Genomic DNA, 18,534 nt, shown 5'->3' on the forward strand with positions numbered 1-18,534 from the left:
TCTAGAATGGAGGAATATATGATCCCTTATCTAATGGACAAGTCATTGACAAAGGTCAGAGTTCATCGACAAGGTCAGAGTTCGACAGAAGCTTTTGAGAGCTACGATTGCTGATCGGTTCCTGAAGTCATACGCAATAATAGTTTTAGACTTATCCAAGTGGGAGACTGTTGGATTAATGTCTAAGTCCATAACTATAATTGGTAAGACTTGACCCGAACCGGCATGGTCCATTTGGGTTGCATGGCATCATGCATTTGGATAGACTATAATGAGAGAAATAACACTTAAGGTTGGTTAATATATTACAAGTTCTAATATATTAATAAGGTTATTTAATTAGTATTGATCAAGAATTAATTTGGAATTAATTAAGTGATCAAAAGGAGACTAATTAAATATATGGGTTGATTGTGTAAATCATTCATTCTTATATATGTGGGCTTGTGATCCAAGATTTCTTATGTTGGACTAAGTCCATGGGGTGACCCATGGATACTCCATGGAGGTTAAAATCCATGGAGCATAAGGAATGGGTAAAGTTATGAGTTACATGGTGTAACCCTAATAGCCACCATATAAAAGAATCCCATGGCTCAAGAAATCGTGTACTAATGTGTGAGTGTGAGGGCTAGACGATTTCAAGGAGTGTTCAAGTTTCTCTCAAGTTATTCCAAGTGTATTTGGTGTTGTGTGAACCATTTGAGGTGTCACACTTGGGGCACTAGGCACTCAAGCTTCATGAAGACATTCTACATCAAAGAGGTATGTATTCTATCTTGTTATATTTATTATTTTGTATGCTAGATTAGGATAATACCTTGGATGTTCATAATTATATGTATAATAGAAAAAACATAGATCCAAGGTATTTAGGGTTGCATGTACACTTAGGAGTGTTAGAATGCTCATAACCCAACAGGTGGTGGTGGTGGTGGCGGAGGTAGTGGTTGTAGTAGAGTCGTCAGTGTCGGTTCTGGTGGTGAAGGAGGTTGTTGGAGGTGGTGGAGGAGTTTTTTTTTTCATATTTAGTCCTTTTCTTTTGGTATACTATATACCATCCAACTTGTTGAATTGTTCACATATTACCCTTTTACCTATGATAGTAGGTCACAAGAGTAAAATGTGAACAGATTCAACAAGTAGGATGATATATGATGTACAAAAAAATGTGACTAAATATGAACAAAATCAATAGTTCATTACCCTAATATGTCATTTCCCTAATGCTTATTATCATTCCTATAGACGTATAGAACCTCGTCAATGTTGTAAAAAGATGGTAATTTCTAATCCAAATATCACAAGTCACAAAGATATTTAACCTTAACCTCGAACATTATCCACTTTAAAAGTAAAAAGAACAAAGGAAAATCTTTTTCCAATTCTTGAAGTATGCTGCTAATCGCTATATAAACAGTAGAAACCCTCCCAATCTCCTATACTATGCTACCCGTTTTCACGAAGTTTTTGACCATATAGGTGTTTTTCAAAACTTATTTACCAAATGGTACTTTTAAACTTATTTACCATATATGGCTATTTAGCAATTTAATAAAAAAACACCGTGCCCTAATTTACTTTCTTATTGAAATCGATTTCTTACAATCGTCTTCTTCCCTGGGTAAAAAACGACGGCACAACTTCCCGCAAGACCATCATCTCCGACACACCTATACCGGCGACCCCAACGACGACGACGACAACTCCATCAACGACTTCATCGGCGATATCGATTCAGGTACGTTTTCGAATTATAACTTCGATTTTTAGGTTGTAATTGCTTCAATCACATGTTTGTTAAGTTGTAATTGCATCGATTTTTAGTTTAGCTTCATTTGAAGTTTGAATTTTGATTTCTACATTTGTGAAATCAATTTTTGATTTCAATATGTTCAGTCACATGTTTGTTTGTTTGATAGGATGATGTTTGATTGTTGAGTTTTGATTTCTAATTTGTATTTGCTTTGATTTCTGTTTTGTATTTGCTTCAATCACACTTAATGAGTTTGAGATCTGGTTTCTATTTGGTTGTATATGCAAGATGTGTTGATTTATCTATTGATTTCTGGTTTCTTTTTTGTTTTTCTGATTTTATGTATTTGATTGTAGATGGATGCTAATGTCATATTAGACATTTTTCAGAATGAGGATTTCCACTCAATATCTCAAGTTGTTGCAAGCAATGAAATAGCAATTGATAATGAAGTTGCTGCAAATGATGTGTTAGAATAAGATGAAATTGGAGAAGAAGATGAAATTAGAGAAGAAGATGATGAAGAATCTTTTGAAGTTCCTTCAACTTTTACTAGTACGGAAGAAACAAATATGACTACTGATAATCAGTGGATTGTGTCACAATTAGCGAGAAAGAATGATTTTACACAAGAGTTGGGAAAAGATTCTTTCAAGGATAAAGAAAAAATTATTAGAGCTATCGAGCTTTATAGTATTAGGACACATAAACAGTTTGAGGTTGTTGAGACACGTCCAACTATATGGACCATAAGATGCAAGTTACATTTACAATCTGGTTACAAAATGGCAAGTTCGTGCAATCAAACAAAAACGACGTGGATATTTTGAAATTGCAAAGTACACCAGTCCATATACTTGTTTACACGATAATATTTCTCAAGACCATCCAAACCTATATGGAAGCTTGATAGCCCAGGAAACCAAACATCTTATTAAAGAGCAACCTTCAATTAGTATTCCTGCTTTGAGAGCTGAAATAGTCGATAAATTAGGTTATATTCCTTCATACAAAAAGGTTTGGACCGGAAAACAGAAGGCAATTGAACAAGTGTTTGACAAATTGGAAGAATCTTATTCTGCTTTACCCAAATTTTTATGCGCATTTACTATAGTCGAGTGGTTAGTTTCGAGATCAACCAATGAAGAACCCATGGAATTTAGACATGTTTTTTGGGATTTTGCCTCTTCTATTAAAGGGTTTGTACATTGTCGACCGGTGATTAGTGTTGATGGCACACATTTGTATGGTAAGTACAAGGGAACAATGGTGATTGTAATGGGAGTTTATGGTAATAATCAGATTTTGCCACTAGCATTTTCTATTGTAGGAAATGAATCATATGATAGTTCGAATTGGTTTCTTTCTTATATTAAGATTCATGTGGTAAAAGTGCGTGAAGCCATTTGTTTAATTTCTGATCGTCATCTTGGAATCCTAAACGCAGTCAATCAACATGGATCGCTATGTTTAGAGCCACATGGTTTTCATAGGTCTTGTTTATAACACACATTATGTTTTTTTTTAACTTTATAACTCATATTATTGTTGTTTATTTTATAGGTATTGTTTACGTCATTTTATCAACAACTTTTATGAGAAGTTTCGTAATTCAGAATTGAAAGGTCTAGCTTATCGTTCCGGGAGTCAAAATCAAGTTCGAAAATTCAACTCAACCATGGAAAAAATTGGGAAGCTAAATCCACAAGCTAGGCAATGGCTAGAGAGTCATCCACTTGATAGATGGACACTTGCACATGATGTTGGGAGGAGATATGGGTTGCTCACAATAAATTTGTCTAAGATTTTTAATAGTGCCCTTAAAGGTGCCCGTTTTTTACCAATCACGGCTTGTGTCCAACTTAATTTCTATAGATTGGTGCTTTACTTTGAGGTGAGACGTCCTTTAGGAAATAGTTCATGAGCTAACGGAGATCCATATACCCCTCATGTTCTTGTCAAACAAGTAGCTTTGATGTGAAAAACAAGGGCATATTCCTTGAGATCTTTTAATCGAGAGAAAGGTATATTTGAGTTGATAACTCAAAGAGGAAGAAATGTGCAAGTTAATTTGAAGAAAAAAACTTGCACATATGGTAAGTGGGAAGTGTTTAAATATCACTGTTCTCATGTCTTGAGTGCATGTGTCACACTTTCTTTGAATAATTGGTAATATGTTGATAAATGTTACTCAATTGTAAAGTATTGTGATACTTGGGCTTCTGAATTTTCCACACTTCCTCATGAAGCGTATTGGCCACAATCATTGTTTAAAGAACTGCTTCCAAATTTAGAGTTCTTACGGAATAAAAAATGTCGTCCGCGCTCAACAACACTTCGAAATGGAATGAACATTAAAGAAGGAAGAAAAACGAACATTTGTGGAATTTGTAAGCAAAGTAGTCACAATCGAAAAAAATTGTCTTTCTAAGCCAAGCTAAATTAAGATAGTGGTTAGGGCTGTAAACGAACTGAACGTTCGGCGAACTGTTCATGAACTGTTCGGCGGGAAGTTCATTTATTTAATATATGAACGAACATGAACGTAAATTCTCGTTCGTTTAGTTAAACGAACGAACATGAACAATGATCTCGTTCGTTCAATTATGTTCGTGAATGTTTGTTTATGTTGTTCGCTTATATTAGTTTATGTTCGTTCATTTAAGTTCCTTTTATGTTCATATATGTTTAATTATGTTTGATTACATTACTATATTATATGTTTGTTTATGTTCATATATGTTAGTTATGTTTATTTATCTATGTTCGTTTATGTTTATGTATGTTAATTATGTTTATTTATCTACAATCGTTTATGTTCATTTAGCTTGTTCAGGAACATAAACAAACGAATATGAACAACGTAAATTTTCAAACGAACGAACATGAACACGAAAATTTGTTCGTTTATTCGTTCGTGTTCGTTTATTTGTTTGGCTAACTTAAACGAACGAACATGAACACACCCTTGTTCGTTCTCGTTCGGTTCGTTTACAACCCTAATAGTGATTATCAAATCAAAGTTATTCGTATAACTTTATATCTTATTATTTTATTTATTTATTTTTTGCAGATAGTTGTGTTATCGAATCAAAGTTATTTGGAATGTTTTTTATTTTTTTTTGTCCTTTGTACCAAACGATTGTTGGGTTTGTATTTAAAATATTTTATTTATTGAAAAAAATCATTTATCTTATTGAATTTTTTTAGTTTAAGATGATGTTTGTTGGTTTAGATTTAAAAAGTTTTTTTTTTTTTGGTTTTTATAAAAAGATATGTTAGTTATAATGATAGTTTATAAAAAAAACAATTAATAAATATTAAAAGCTAAAGCAACGCAAACAAATAAAAAAACAAAAAAAATTATATTAAATACATAAAGAATAAGTTAGTGTGAAGGTTTTAGAATTAGTTACTTTTTGATCTATGCAAATGACATGTTTTAAAAAAATAAGGAAATGAGCATCACATATTTTAAAAAATAAAATAAAAGAGTAAATTACAGGAATGGTCTCTACGGTTTATGGTAATTTGCGTGTTTGGTCCATAATTTATTTTTTTAATTCGGAAGGTCCATACAGTTTGTTTTGGTTACACGTTTGGTCTCCGTCTTACCCAAAAACACTATTTTGCCCTTGTTTTTTTTAATTTATTTAAATAAACACACCCCAACCCAACCTCACCCTTCACCTTACCTTACCTACATCATAATTTTTTCTTATTTAAATAATAATCTTTTTAGTTAATACAGGGACCAAACGCGTAACAAAAACAAACAGTAGAGACCAATCGCGTAACAAAAACCAACAATAGTGACTTTCCGAGTTAAAAAAATAAGTTAGAGACCAAACGCACAAATTACTCTAAATCATAGGGACCATTCGTGTAATTTACTCAAAATAAAATATTAAATAACTTTATATCGTAAATATGTTTAAAATATCTATTGGATAAATAAGTTTTTAAGTGAGTATTTTTTTTTTAAATGGGCAAAATTCTGGATTTCACTTATGTAAATATTCAACTAAGTAGGGGTGCAAACGTGTCAAACTACTTGTGAGTTACTCGGGATCGGATCGTTAAAAGCTCGACTCGAAACCGATTTTAAACGAGCCCGAGTCGAGCTCGAGCTTATTATTAAGCTCGTTTAATAAATGAGCTCGAGCTCGAGCCTATGTCACTAAGCTCGATTAGGCCCGCGAGCCTAAACGAGCATTTATATAATATAATTTATTATTATTTTTCTATATTAAAATAAAAACATATTTATGGATTAGGGATTTAGGGTATTAGTAAACGAGCTTCTTAACGAGTTCGAGCCAAGCTTAAGCTTATTTAAGCACGTCAGACAAAAAACGAGTCGAGCCCGAACCCGAGTCAAGCTTGTATAATTATTTACGAGCTCGAACCAAGCTCAGTACAAGAAGCTCGAATCGAGCCGAGCTCAAACTCGAGCCTCGTTAAGCTTAAACGAGCCCGAGCCAAGCCTGCCCAGGCTCGGACTCGGCTCGGTTCGTTTGCACCCCTAATTAGGGATTTAGGGAACCAAGGTCAAGTTATTTAAGCTCAAATTATTCGACCCGTTTTCACGTGAAACGCACGTGCGCTGCTTCAAAGACGGTGCTGCCGTTTTACAGTTTCACTCGATACAGGCGGAGCAAAAGAAAATGTCCTCGAACGTCGTGGTGGTTCTCGACAACGGCGGCGGTCTAATTAAGGCAGGCATCGGCGGTGAGCGTGATCCAACAACCGTAGTCCCAAACTGCACTGCTCGTCCGCTTTCCTCCAAGAAATTCCTCCTAGCGGACCAACTTCTGTCTCCAACGGAAGACCTAACCTCCGCTGTTCTCCGCCGTCCCTTCGACCGTGGTTACCTCATCAACCAAGACCTCCAATCGACCATCTGGTCACACATCTTCTCTTCTCTCCTCCACGTCACACCTTCCTCCTCGTCACTCCTCCTCACCGAACCCTTATTCAACCTCCCTTCAATCCAACGCGCCACCGACGAAATCGTCTTCGAGGAGTTCAATTTCAAATCACTGTTCGTCTCCGATTCACCGTCTCTAGTTCACTTATACGAGGCCAGTAGACGCCCTTACGACGTCGTGTCGAAGGCGCAATGTAGCCTTGTGGTGGACGTAGGGTTCAGTTTCACTCACGTAGCGCCGGTTTTCCAGAACTTCACTGTGAATTACGGCGTGAAGAGAATGGATTTGGGCGGGAAGGCATTGACGAATTACTTGAAAGAACTAGTGAGCTATAGGTCTATCAATGTGATGGATGAAACTTTCTTAATGGATGACGTCAAAGAAAAACTATGCTTTGTTTCAACAGATATCGCTCGTGATTTGCAGATCGCTAGGTAAGTTCTGCAAAATTGAATTAGGGTTTATCCATCTTGATTCGATTTTGGTTGATTTGGGTTTTTTTGTTACAGGAGACGTGGAAATGACAATTACTTTAGGTGTACATATGTGCTTCCTGATGGAATCACACACATCAAGGGATTCGTGAAAGACCCTGTTGAAGCACAAAAATATCTTACATTATCTGAAAATGGTGAACTCCCACATGAAGGAACTGAAGAAGACGATCAAACAGAAGTTAAAAGCAAACCAACAGAAAGAAACAAAGTTGATCTTACCAAAAATGTAAAAAAATCTCTACATTTTGTTTCAAGATTAGTCCTTTATTCAATTAAACCACTTGATAAACCCTTTATGTAATTGAAAACACAGGAATTCAGCTTGAGCAATGAGCGATTTCTTGTCCCTGAAATGATCTTTCGTCCAGCTGATTTGGGTATGTTTAATACAGAAGATTAATTGGATTATTTAATTTATTTTATTATTATTTTTTTGTTTAATTGTGAATATGATACAGGAATGAATCAGGCTGGATTGGCAGAATGTATTGTAAGGGCTGTCAATGCATGTCATCCTCATCTTCATCCCGTGCTGTATGAAAGGTAGAGTGTTACATGTTAATATTTTTGTTTGGGTTAAATGCAAGAAATAACAATGCACTTTTATTGATTTGTTTATTATAGCATTTTCATTTTTTCCTATTATAACATTATATTTTGAAAAATCTACTAAATTAGAACAATATGATCATAATACAAAGCAATTATCACTGCACTAGTTGGATTGATTTTTCAAAGTATAATGTCCTAATATGAAAAACATTGAAAGTAGAATGCTATAAATTATAATCATGTGGATTTTTCAAAGTACAATGCTTTAATAAGAAAAAGAATTGAAACTACAATGCTATAATACAAAGAAATGAAAATAGAATGTTATAATAAACAAATAAATAAAAGCACATTGCTATTTCTTGCATTTATCTCTTTTTTCACTTCATCGCTCTAAAAAACCAAAAACTTGTTTTACAGTATAATTTTAACGGGCGGAAGCACATTATTTCCAAATTTTGCCAAAAGATTGTAAGTTTCACTTTCACCCCCCCTCTTCCTTTATTTATAAATCTATTTCTCAAGTTTATCAAAGCCTTATTATAATTATAATTTATATATATAATATGGTTTATATTTTACAGAGAAAGTGAGCTGCGACCTCTTGTTCCGGATGTGTACCAAGTGAAAATAACAACTCAAGAAGAGTAAAAATATTATTTTTTTCAAGTTTTTTCAGTATTTTTAATGAAAAAATACATAAAAGCCACTTTATTTTGGCCGTTTTTGTGGTTTAACCAATATATATATTTTATTTTCGTCGTAACAAATTTTTTTATGTCAATCGTCAACCAGTTTGACCTGCTATGATCTGTATAGCAGGTTAAAGCGGTTGCACTGGAATTTTGTCAAAGTTTAGTGGTTAAACGACAAAAGTTGCCAAAATATAGTGGATTTTATATATTTCGCCCTATTTTTAATGATTTTTATTTTTCCCTTTAATGAATTTATTTATTTATTTATTTTTGTAGTCCCATATTGGGGGTGTGGCGAGGGGGATCACTATTGGCTTCTAGTCCTGATTTTGATGCAATGTGTGTCACAAAGGCTGAATATGAGGAGCTTGGGTCCTCACGTTGTCGTAGGCGATTCTTTCATTAGTTTATAATTAATTAAAAGGTAAATTGGACTTTATAATATTTATTTGATCGTTTGTTTTTAATGTTATTTAATATTTTTATTTGGATGTTAATTTGGTATGAGAGAAAATGAAGACGTGATAGGTGATGTAACATGATGTTGGCGAATAAAAATCAAATAAAGAAACAAGAAATGAAAATTATATGAGCTTAAATCCCATAACCACCTGTTACATTTGTGTTTTAATTTGATTCTATATTAAAATTTAACAAAAAAAAAAAATTTACTAAAAGATAATTGTTATGGTTTTTAGCATATATAATCTATTAAAAATTTGTTATCATATAAGAAAAAACAAAGCGGGCTTAAAATTTTGTTTATTAAAAAAAAGATTCCAAAACCAAAATGTTATTTGGTTATTTGTTTTTTCCACACTCAATTGGGGGTTGATGTGGCTCCACACTTGAACAAACAGCTAGCTAGCTGATTGATGTGAAAAAAGCAGGTGGGTACCACAATGGAAAATGTTAGAAACGTTGTAAATGAATAAAAAGGGAAAATACCGCTAATAGACAAAAAAAAATTGGGGTCAATTTCAAAATTTAGTCATAAAAAATGATTTTTCCGGCTATAGACACGCATTCCGCGGAGGACCCTCTGCGGACCTCCGCGGAGCGTTGTTTCCACCGCGGAATCTAATAAAGTGACAATTTTTTATTGTTTACAAAATTGCTCCGCGGGGTCCTCTGCGGAGACATTAACCCCTCCGCGGAGGGGATGGTTGGTTGGAGTTTTAATCCCTCCGCAGAGCCAGTGGCGAGGAGCTCCGCGAAGAGATTAATGATTCCGCGGAATGAATGGTTGGAACGTTTTTTGACGGATTTTTTGATACAAATGTTGTTTTTTCATTTTCTTATCTCCATTTGCGATCAAATTTGTCTAGTGTTACTAATTTATTTTCCAAAAGAAAGATGAGTTTTGTTATTCTATGTACCGGAGGTTTTTGGCAGATAAGTAATGGGGTTAACACCTACGTTAGACCTAAGTTTAACAACTTAGGTATACTGCTTCTGCCAAACTTTGATCGTCGAATATTGTTTGATTTGGTCAAAAGTAAGGCTAATTTGTTCCATAGTAATATATCATTGTCATTTCAACACCCGGTTCATGGGTATGTTATGAATATTATAGACGAAACAGATGTTCATCAACTCAGAAATGTAATTTCTAAAACGAAGGAGATTGTGCATTTGTATTTGGAGGTGTTTGAGGGATGGGTCGAACCGACAGAAGCGGTTGAGAAGATTGTACCATACAATGTTGAAAACATTGTATCTGATAATGTTGAAAACATTGTATCTGATAATGTTGAAAAGTGTCCAGAACAAGAAACTATTGCAGTGAATACAGTGGAAGAAGAAAATTTATATGAGTTTGGAAGACTGGGTGACAAAACTTTGTCAGATGGTGAAGAGTCAAATGAAGGCTAGTCAGAAGATGAGTTCACACACGGGAAAAAAGCTTCAGACATATTTTACGGTATGCCTCACATACCTGATTGTCCTGATCCTATTGTTGAACCCGGACCATTTCATAGTTTATGTCCAAATGATGATATGTTTGTTCGTCAAACGTATGATAACAAACAACAACTAATATTTGCTTTGAGTCTTAAAGGTACCAGAGAAAAGTTTTAGTTTAAGACCAAACATTCTAACAAAAATCGTTATGAGGTATATTGTGAAATTGAGAACTGTAGTTGGCGTTTATATGCAAAACGCATTGTTCCCACTGATGAATTTGAAATCAGGAGTTTCAACAACGTGCACACATGTTCGTCATTACAGATACACCCTAATCATAAGCATGCTAATAAAAAAGTCATGAGTACTATATTGCATGAGATTATGGGAAAAACTCATTCCAAGGTTTGGAGGCCTAATGAAATATCAAGGGATTTGAATGCTTTGCTGGAAATTAATGTAAATTACAAACAAGCTTGGCGTGCAAAACAATATGCTATGGAATTGTTGTTGGGATCCTCTGAAGAATGTTTTTCCAAACTTCCTATCTATTTTCACAATTTGAAGATGCATAATCCCGGTACAGTGGCGTATATACAAACAGATTCTGAAGATTGTTTCGAGTGTTGTTTTTATGCAATTGGGAGCACGACAAATACAAAAACTTGTTATTTAATATATAATTATTTGTAAAAAATTGTAGAGTGTTTATGTGTTCCATTTTAATATATTGCAGATACGAGCGTTCAAACGTTTTTGTCGTAAAGTTATAATTACGGATGGTGCGCATTTGAAGGGTGATTTTAAGTGAACCATATTGCATGCAATAGCTATGGATGGGAACAACCAGATAGTGCCCCTTGCGCACGAAATATGCAAAAACGATATTGGTCTTACTTGGACATGGTTTCTTGAAAAGTTGTATGAATGTGTTGGTGATTGTCAAGAATTGACTTTTGTAACTGATCGGGCCGATGCAATTCGGGTTAGTATTGAAAATGTCTTCCCTCAAGCTCATCATGGCGTGTGTGCTTTTCATCTAGTAGGAAACATAGTACACAAGTTTGAGAAAAATGACAAAACAAAAGTGTTGTTTTGGAGGCTTGTGAAAGCTTACAAAAGAAATGTTTTTGAAGAATTGTGGTCTAGATTTAGTTCTACTAGGCCGCAAGTAGCGGCGTATCTAAGTGAAATTCCGCGTGCTAAATGGACTAGAGCATATTCCCTGTCGAAACGGTACGATTACATGACCTCCAACAGTGCAGAGTCCATGAACGCTTTATCTGTAGATGCAAGGAAGATGCCTATAATACCCCTTCTTGAGTTCTTCCGTCGTCTTTCTCAGGAATGGTGTAACAAGCGTCGCATCGATGGAGGTATGAAATTAATTTAGACTTTAATTATCTCTAATAATAATTTAATTATATATATATTCTTTACAGGGAAACGTTCAACTGTGCTAACCGAGTGGGCTGAAAAAGTAGTTAGTAAAAATGAAGAGCGTACGACAGGATGGTCCGTTTCTGGTGTTTCAGATGCAATATATCAAGTGCATGATTTCAAACATGGTGTCATAGTTGATCTGAGGCAAGAGACTTGTACATGCAAATATTGGGAAGAAACTGGGTTGCCTTGTGGTCATGTCATAATGGTCTTAAAACACTTGAAAAAAACTAACTTCGGACATTTGGCTATAGATGCTTACAAAATGGAAACGTACCGGAGTACGTATGAGGAGCCGGTTTACCCCCTTCCAGAACCGTGTGATTGGGAGATTCCTTCTGAGATGATGGTTGTTAAACCCCCGATAATGGATACACGTCAAGCTGGTAGACCAAGAAACATAAATTGTATCCTGTCACAAGGTGAGGAACCTATAGTAAGAAGGTGTAGTAGATGTGATAGTACAACACATAATGCAGCGACTTGTCCGGCATTGGTCCCAATGAAACCAAAAAAGGCTAGAACAAATAGTGCGCCATCATGTAGTAACACAAAAGGGAAAGGGAAAGGGACACAAATGACGCAAGAGACGATAGAGACGCACGGGACACAAGAGACGCGCTGGACGAGTGGGACGCAGAGAGAAGACTATTGTTCAACGTTTGATTTGAATGATTGATGGTGTATTTATTATTAATTATGTTTTATTTTAGAGGATATTAATTTGTGTACTTTGAAATGGTTTGTTTATTTTAAAGATGATTGATAATATTATGATTATCAATTTATGTTTTGTTTTAGAGGATATCAATTTATGTTTTGTTTTAGAATACTAACTAAAAAACGAAGATAATACATTCAACAAACCAGAAACATATATAGCAAACGTACAACAACAGTAATTAACTTAAGGGAATTGCACACGTACAACAACAGTAATTAACTTAAGGGAATTGCAAATGATACTTTTCTTTCTCCATTGTTATGTAGTCGTCCCTAATTCGTATTTTATCTTCCATATGGTCCTTTTGCCTCCCAAGTTCTATCATTTCCGCATCCTTGCCAGCTAGCCATTTTTCAGACAGTTTGATATTCTTCTTAGCTGTTTTTATCCAATCCTCATGATCTTTGATTTCTTGTTTAGTATTCGCCATCCTTTCCTCAACCTCTTTGCACTCCGCCGCAATGAGGTCATGACGTTCAGTGAGAGCTCGAGATGACGCTTTATCTTTTTTTTTTGTTCTTCAGCCCATTGTAGTTGTTGCAAAGTATCCTCAGACATATACCCGTCTCTTAAATTTCGTGATGGGGAAAGAAAAGGGTCGATCAGATCACAATAGAAACAATCATCTTCGTTGCACGAGCAAATATACAAACTTGAAGATGAACTCATTTGTAAATTTATAAAATATTTATAACTCTATACCAAAAATCCAACGACCATCCATGACTACATATAGTCCCTTCAACTCCGCAGAGAGGTGTTTGTAAGTCCGCAGAGCTGTTTGTCTAGTCGTTGTCATCCGCAGAGAGGTGTTTGTCAGTTCGCAATAATGTTTGTCAGTCCGCAGAGTTGTTTGTCTAGTCGTTGTCATCCATACTTTATTTATTTCAAGGTAAACATTTTTTATTAAAAGGTAAATATTTATTATTAAAAACTAAACAAAGCCAACAGACCATTACAACTACGATTAACATACAACTGAATACAAATTAATATAGTTCAACTGAATTGTCGTGGAGGTAAGACCACAACACTTTCAACTGGTATTTCCCAATGCCTGCGGGTTGGAATAGGATTGACCGTCTCAGTTTGATAACCATTTCGATACACCGCGGTGCTTAACTTTAAATTTACCATTCTATGGATTTCCGCAATTTCAAGCCTTTGTAGTGAAGCTATAGCATGGTCACAAGGTATACCACATTTTTGCCATTTACCGCAACTACAAATACCACGATCTAATTGCACAGATTCGGTTGTTGAATACTTACTCACTTCATATTTGTCGCTAACAATATGCCTAATCCTACAACCATCCGAGTGCATAAATCTTTTATGAATCACCTTAAGTGCATAAGGCGTTAAAATACCATAAAAATCTCCTGTGAAATGTACAGAATGAATAAACAAAAATTATGATGGCATAACGTATAATAACATATCAATTGACCATTTAAGTTATGTCCTAACTTATAATTACCTCCAAAAGCAGCACGTTGAAGATACACTGCTTGCATCGAGTCATGGACCATTTCAATGATTGTTGTTATTGGAAACTCATGCGTGTTTCTTCTAAACCAATTGACAACGTCGGGAATGTCAATGAATTTAATATTGAAACGTACTCTAGGAAAAAAAGCCCGTACCCATTTTGCAATGGGAATATTGTGAAGCCAATGAAGATGATTCCCATTAACCTGATTTTGTAAGTTGTTCAAACATGCATAAAAATCAGACATATTATACGCTTTACAAGTCTTCCAGAACAACTGCTCTACCACTGTATTCCACGCGGTGGAAGCACGTATTTTCTCGGCTATATTTTTACAACAATAGCCATGATATGAAACAGGGTAGACTCTTTGAACTGCAAAGTCTATGGAATCAGACATATGGCTTATGAAACCAACTTCTGTATTGTCACCTAAACATTCTTTAAGCCTCCTCATGAACCATAACCATGAATCGTCACAGTTTATGGTTCCCAAAGCAAACGCTATGAGAAGGGGTTGATGATTTCCATCTAAAGCAACCGCAATGTACATGGATGTTATGTACGTCCCAATTAGAGGTACATGATCAACGAATATGATTGGTATCATAGACGTGACAAACGTACGAATCTGCAAGTGAAGATAAGAATATTAGGTATATAACAACCTAAGGTAATTAAATGATTTATTATAACGGATTACATACCACACATCCCAATGCCACAAAACAAATTTTGAAACGATTGTACTGATCTTTCGTAATGTACGTTAAGGTGTTTGGATTGGTTCTTTGCAGATTATGGAAAAAACTCGGTAGGGTTGAGAAAGTTTTTCTTAATACGTGATTGCCTGAACTCATTTTGACAACTCGGTAGGATTGGTTCTTTCGACACCACGTTACATATTTATTTATACATGGTAAACCTTGTCAGTCCGCGTAGAGAAACTTTTTATACACGGTAAACCTTGTCAGTCCGCGTTACTGACTTGTCAGTCCGCGTAGAGAAACTTTTTATACACGGTAAACCTTGTCAGTCCGCGTTACTGAACTGTCAGTCCGCGTTACTGACTTGTCAGTCCGCATAGAGAAACTTTATATATATATTAAATGTAGTATCTATACGAAATTCAAATCTTTAATTGATAATAGAGATCAATTTACAAAATGGCGTCCAATGTACCAAGTTCTTTGAATGCAGCAAATCCATCTAATGCAGCCTCTCCAACAAAGGGTACATCTCCATGGACGACAACATAGTTGTTGGTCCTAACACAATGCTGGATTACCATTTACGAGGGTCTACCAGTAGTGGCTCCCCCTCATTGCCTTGTAGGTGATGAATGGTCCCGCCTAATAGCTTTGTTCAACTATCAGGTCGGACAAGGACAAGAACGACTAAAACCTGATATTGTTAGTAAATGGATGGATTTAAAGTTTAAAGTCACATGGTTCAATCGATGCTACAATCATGAGAAAATGCGACGCTCTCAAGCAGATGATGAAGAACTTCTTCAAGACGTGAATGGATATTACTTGTGCGAGTTTGATGGAACTGATTTCGAGTATACGGACGTTTGGAATCTGGTAAAAGATAAACCTTTTTTCATGTAGACGGCTGTTTTATTTCCAATGTTTTATGTAATGTTTGTTAGTCGTAAGAAACCTTTTTCATGTAGACGACTCTTTTGTAATGTTTTTATGTTATTTGTAATGTTTATTGTGTTTGATTGTATGGTTTCGTAACATTTGTTGCTGAATTACATACTAGAAACAAGTATTTAATATTATTATATATATACAAAGTTCCTAATATCAACTTATATAGTTAGGCCTATATAGTATCCCAAATAACATTTGCCATCTTATTTCTGTAGAGAAATCCCGCATCTCTACGTGCCGTAGAAATCTTCACTGGTACCCCCGAAACAATCATTTCCATAAACATGCATACAAATACTCCACAATCCCCTCTGTCAAGACTATATTCTTGTTGTGGCACGTTTACAATATCAACAAACTCCAGCTTTGCTTTGTCTTTGTGTCCAACGGGGAAATGGTTCCAGTACTCAATGACATCTAACTCTGAGATAATACTATCTCCAAAACTTGTGAATTCGCCACCAGTTAAGTACTTTGAGAAGTAACCCACAATTCGTGCTGAATCATAAATTTCTACTTTCCAGGTATCTAAATGTAGCACCGCCATAAACCAGTGGGCACTAATAACATTTATTACGAATAGAACCTGCAAAAAATAATATAAATTAAATACTCGTAATTTCAGTAATATTATATTTATAAAATAATAATCATTAAAGTTAACTAACCATATCCACATCCTTCCATTTAGGACAACCTCCAAAACCATTTGCTACATTCCTTAAAAATAATGATTTTCCGGGTTCCAAATTGATTTCTTGTGGAAATATCGTCCACCTAGCGTTCGCCGGCCGCCTTTCCATCAACAAGGAACTCCATATCGCAATATGCTGTACATTTTAAGATAAAAATGTTAGAATTATTTATATAAATTCTAGTCTAAAAAAATAGTTAAAATTTTAACTAAAAGAATGTTACCGAAGAAAGTAACCACCCTTTGTCAGTAACAGAAAGTAACCTCGACCAAAAATCCATATCTAGTGGGAGAATATGCAGCCTATGTTTAGTGATGAGTTTGGAAGAGAGCACACTCCATTCTTTCCAAAAACTCATCGGACTATTACTATAAATACTGTCCAACAAGAGATGGTTTGAAACGTCACTACTCTCTGCATTGACAATGTCCTCATTTGTTTTTTTAGGACTCTCCTCTATTTTTTTCTTCCTTGTCTTGCTGATTTTCTTCAATTTTGCTGTCGATTGCATCTAAAAAATCAACATGTCAATAATGTAATATTTTAGAAATATACCAAATTTAAAATATGAGTTTTTTACCACTGTGAACGGAGTCCGCTGATACCATGCAACAGCCCTCTTTCGTTGCGGCCTACCAATAAGAGTCACTATTTTTGTGTCATGTTCACCCACGTCTTGTGACGGCTCACCATGCGTAGGTGTAGGCGCAACTTTCTCCTCCAAACCACCATAGTCGAACTGTGTATCATGGTAATATGGTTCTTCATCCTCTTCATTTATCATCTCCTCCTCCTCCTCCTCCTCCTCCTCCTCTACAAACCGTTTGTTTGGCTCATCTTTTTCATGTAATACACGATCTACTTTAGATGATAACTCAACCACAACGCCTAGTAGACGCTTCACTAATGCCTTTGTGCTAATCTTCTTCTTCTTTACGACCCTCGTTGATGTGTCGCTTGACGTATAAGTTGTGTCTATTTCAGGATGTTGCGAGGAAGAAGCATTTGTGGCAGATTCAATCGAACATGTATCCGACTTGTACATAGTTCTTCGAGGAGGCGAGGCAACAACAGGTGGACTATTTCGGACCGGACTATGTTGCGGTGGAGGAGACTCTTCATGGTTAAGAGTCCGATTGACATAGCGAACATAAAACGGCAACATCAACTCCGTCCCATTTGCCACGACTGGAATAGGTACGTTGTTAGGCTACAAAAATTAAAATCAAATTGTTAGTTTAAAATGAAAATACGTTGGAATTTGTAAGTATAAATAATCCTTAATATAAAAAGCATACCACAAGCACGTTGATTATTCGATGACAGTTATCCCAAGATAACGGTGTTTTACTTCTCCACGACCTCATCCGCGACAATTCTGTCGGGATGCGTACATAAAATTTGGTTGCCTCGGGGAACGTCTCCAAAATCCAGATCTATAGAAAGAAAATTTAAGTATCATGCTATTATATTTTATACTACAAACCGAAGTTCAATGTTATTATCGTATAAAAACAAAACAATGATAAGTAATTAAATTTATTAGAAAATAACCTTAAACGGCAGCATAAAACCAGGAACGGTATACCTGTGTATTTTCTTGGATTCGGGATTGGCCTCCTTGAATTGTCTAAATTCTACTATTTTCTTAAACATTCCACGCATCATCCGCGAAGTATACCTCCAAAAATACGTACCCCATGCAAACCTGCAATTTTCATATTGTATATTATAGTTATTATTATTGTATTCTATTTTTACACAATATTTAAATGTAATACCTGTTCCAATCATCTCTATTATCAGCAAGCTTGTATATTGCAGCGGGAATGCACATTTTAACGTCCCGTCCGTGGAGTCCCTTCAACACAAAAACAAGCTGGATAAGCATCACAACATCTTCATCTTGAACTGCCAAATATTTTGGAGACATAATGAAGTCTTCCAAATCTTTCAACCGCATACGCGCATCAGAAATGTCTGGGAACAACCGAGCACGAAGACTTGAATTTGACCGGCCTTTTTCATCGTGGAGTAAATCCACATAAGGACCAACTTTTAAACCACAAATGAGAATATATTCCGTTTCACCAAAATCCAAATGCGTCCCTTGTATATCAAAAAAAAACCTCCCCATTTCAAATACTTCTTGAGACCTTACTTCGTGCAACATCATCAAA

General features: G+C 35.4%; 4 protein-coding genes across 4 annotated transcripts; 3 read left to right on the plus strand and 1 right to left on the minus strand.

The window, feature by feature from the left end:
- Positions 1 to 2,328: 2,328 nt before the first annotated feature.
- Positions 2,329 to 4,971, plus strand: LOC145112877 (uncharacterized). The gene is made up of 5 exons (XM_079048994.1): positions 2,329 to 2,449; positions 2,550 to 3,249; positions 3,320 to 3,650; positions 4,830 to 4,863; positions 4,967 to 4,971. The coding sequence occupies exons 1-5, from the start codon at positions 2,329 to 2,331 to the stop codon at positions 4,969 to 4,971; spliced, it is 1,191 nt and encodes a 396-aa protein (XP_078905120.1).
- Positions 4,972 to 6,358: 1,387 nt separating this feature from the next.
- Positions 6,359 to 9,030, plus strand: ARP6 (actin-related protein 6). The gene is made up of 7 exons (XM_079053714.1): positions 6,359 to 7,121; positions 7,197 to 7,410; positions 7,498 to 7,561; positions 7,643 to 7,727; positions 8,157 to 8,207; positions 8,321 to 8,383; positions 8,708 to 9,030. Exons 1-7 carry the CDS (start codon positions 6,424 to 6,426, stop codon positions 8,835 to 8,837), a joined length of 1,305 nt encoding a protein of 434 aa, XP_078909840.1. The 5' UTR covers positions 6,359 to 6,423; the 3' UTR covers positions 8,838 to 9,030.
- A 2,141-nt stretch (positions 9,031 to 11,171) lies between these two features.
- Positions 11,172 to 12,461, plus strand: LOC145112879 (uncharacterized). The gene is made up of 2 exons (XM_079048996.1): positions 11,172 to 11,715; positions 11,782 to 12,461. The coding sequence occupies exons 1-2, from the start codon at positions 11,172 to 11,174 to the stop codon at positions 12,459 to 12,461; spliced, it is 1,224 nt and encodes a 407-aa protein (XP_078905122.1).
- Positions 12,462 to 12,726: 265 nt separating this feature from the next.
- Positions 12,727 to 14,551, minus strand: LOC145112880 (uncharacterized). Its single transcript, XM_079048997.1, has 3 exons — positions 13,987 to 14,551; positions 13,724 to 13,888; positions 12,727 to 13,010 (listed from the first exon to the last, which is right to left on the minus strand). The coding sequence occupies exons 1-3, from the start codon at positions 14,549 to 14,551 to the stop codon at positions 12,727 to 12,729; spliced, it is 1,014 nt and encodes a 337-aa protein (XP_078905123.1).
- Between the last annotated feature and the right edge of the window lie 3,983 nt (positions 14,552 to 18,534).

This window comes from Lactuca virosa, chromosome 5, assembly GCF_052849685.1.
Source record: "Lactuca virosa cultivar CGN04683 chromosome 5, Lactuca_virosa_CGN04683_v6, whole genome shotgun sequence".
Lineage (NCBI taxonomy): Eukaryota > Viridiplantae > Streptophyta > Magnoliopsida > Asterales > Asteraceae > Lactuca > Lactuca virosa.

Bases quoted from the DNA above. Each gene is read 5' to 3' on its own strand.
- LOC145112877 (XM_079048994.1), top strand. From the start codon at position 2,329: ATGACTACTGATAATCAGTGGATTGTGTCACAATTAGCGAGAAAGAAT. The intron at 2,450-2,549 runs GTATTAGGACAC...CAAAATGGCAAG, and splicing joins TAGAGCTATCGAGCTTTATA to TTCGTGCAATCAAACAAAAA. The intron at 3,651-4,829 runs GTGAGACGTCCT...TATTTTTTGCAG, and splicing joins GATTGGTGCTTTACTTTGAG to ATAGTTGTGTTATCGAATCA.
- ARP6 (XM_079053714.1), top strand. From the start codon at position 6,424: ATGTCCTCGAACGTCGTGGTGGTTCTCGACAACGGCGGCGGTCTAATT. The intron at 7,122-7,196 runs GTAAGTTCTGCA...TTTTTGTTACAG, and splicing joins CGTGATTTGCAGATCGCTAG to GAGACGTGGAAATGACAATT. The intron at 8,208-8,320 runs GTAAGTTTCACT...TATATTTTACAG, and splicing joins CCAAATTTTGCCAAAAGATT to AGAAAGTGAGCTGCGACCTC.
- LOC145112879 (XM_079048996.1), top strand. From the start codon at position 11,172: ATGGATGGGAACAACCAGATAGTGCCCCTTGCGCACGAAATATGCAAA. The intron at 11,716-11,781 runs GTATGAAATTAA...TATTCTTTACAG, and splicing joins CAAGCGTCGCATCGATGGAG to GGAAACGTTCAACTGTGCTA.
- LOC145112880 (XM_079048997.1), bottom strand. From the start codon at position 14,551: ATGTACATTGCGGTTGCTTTAGATGGAAATCATCAACCCCTTCTCATA. The intron at 13,889-13,986 runs GTAATTATAAGT...TACATTTCACAG, and splicing joins TCAACGTGCTGCTTTTGGAG to GAGATTTTTATGGTATTTTA. The intron at 13,011-13,723 runs GTAAATGGCAAA...CAAAAAAAAAAG, and splicing joins TCGTGGTATTTGTAGTTGCG to ATAAAGCGTCATCTCGAGCT.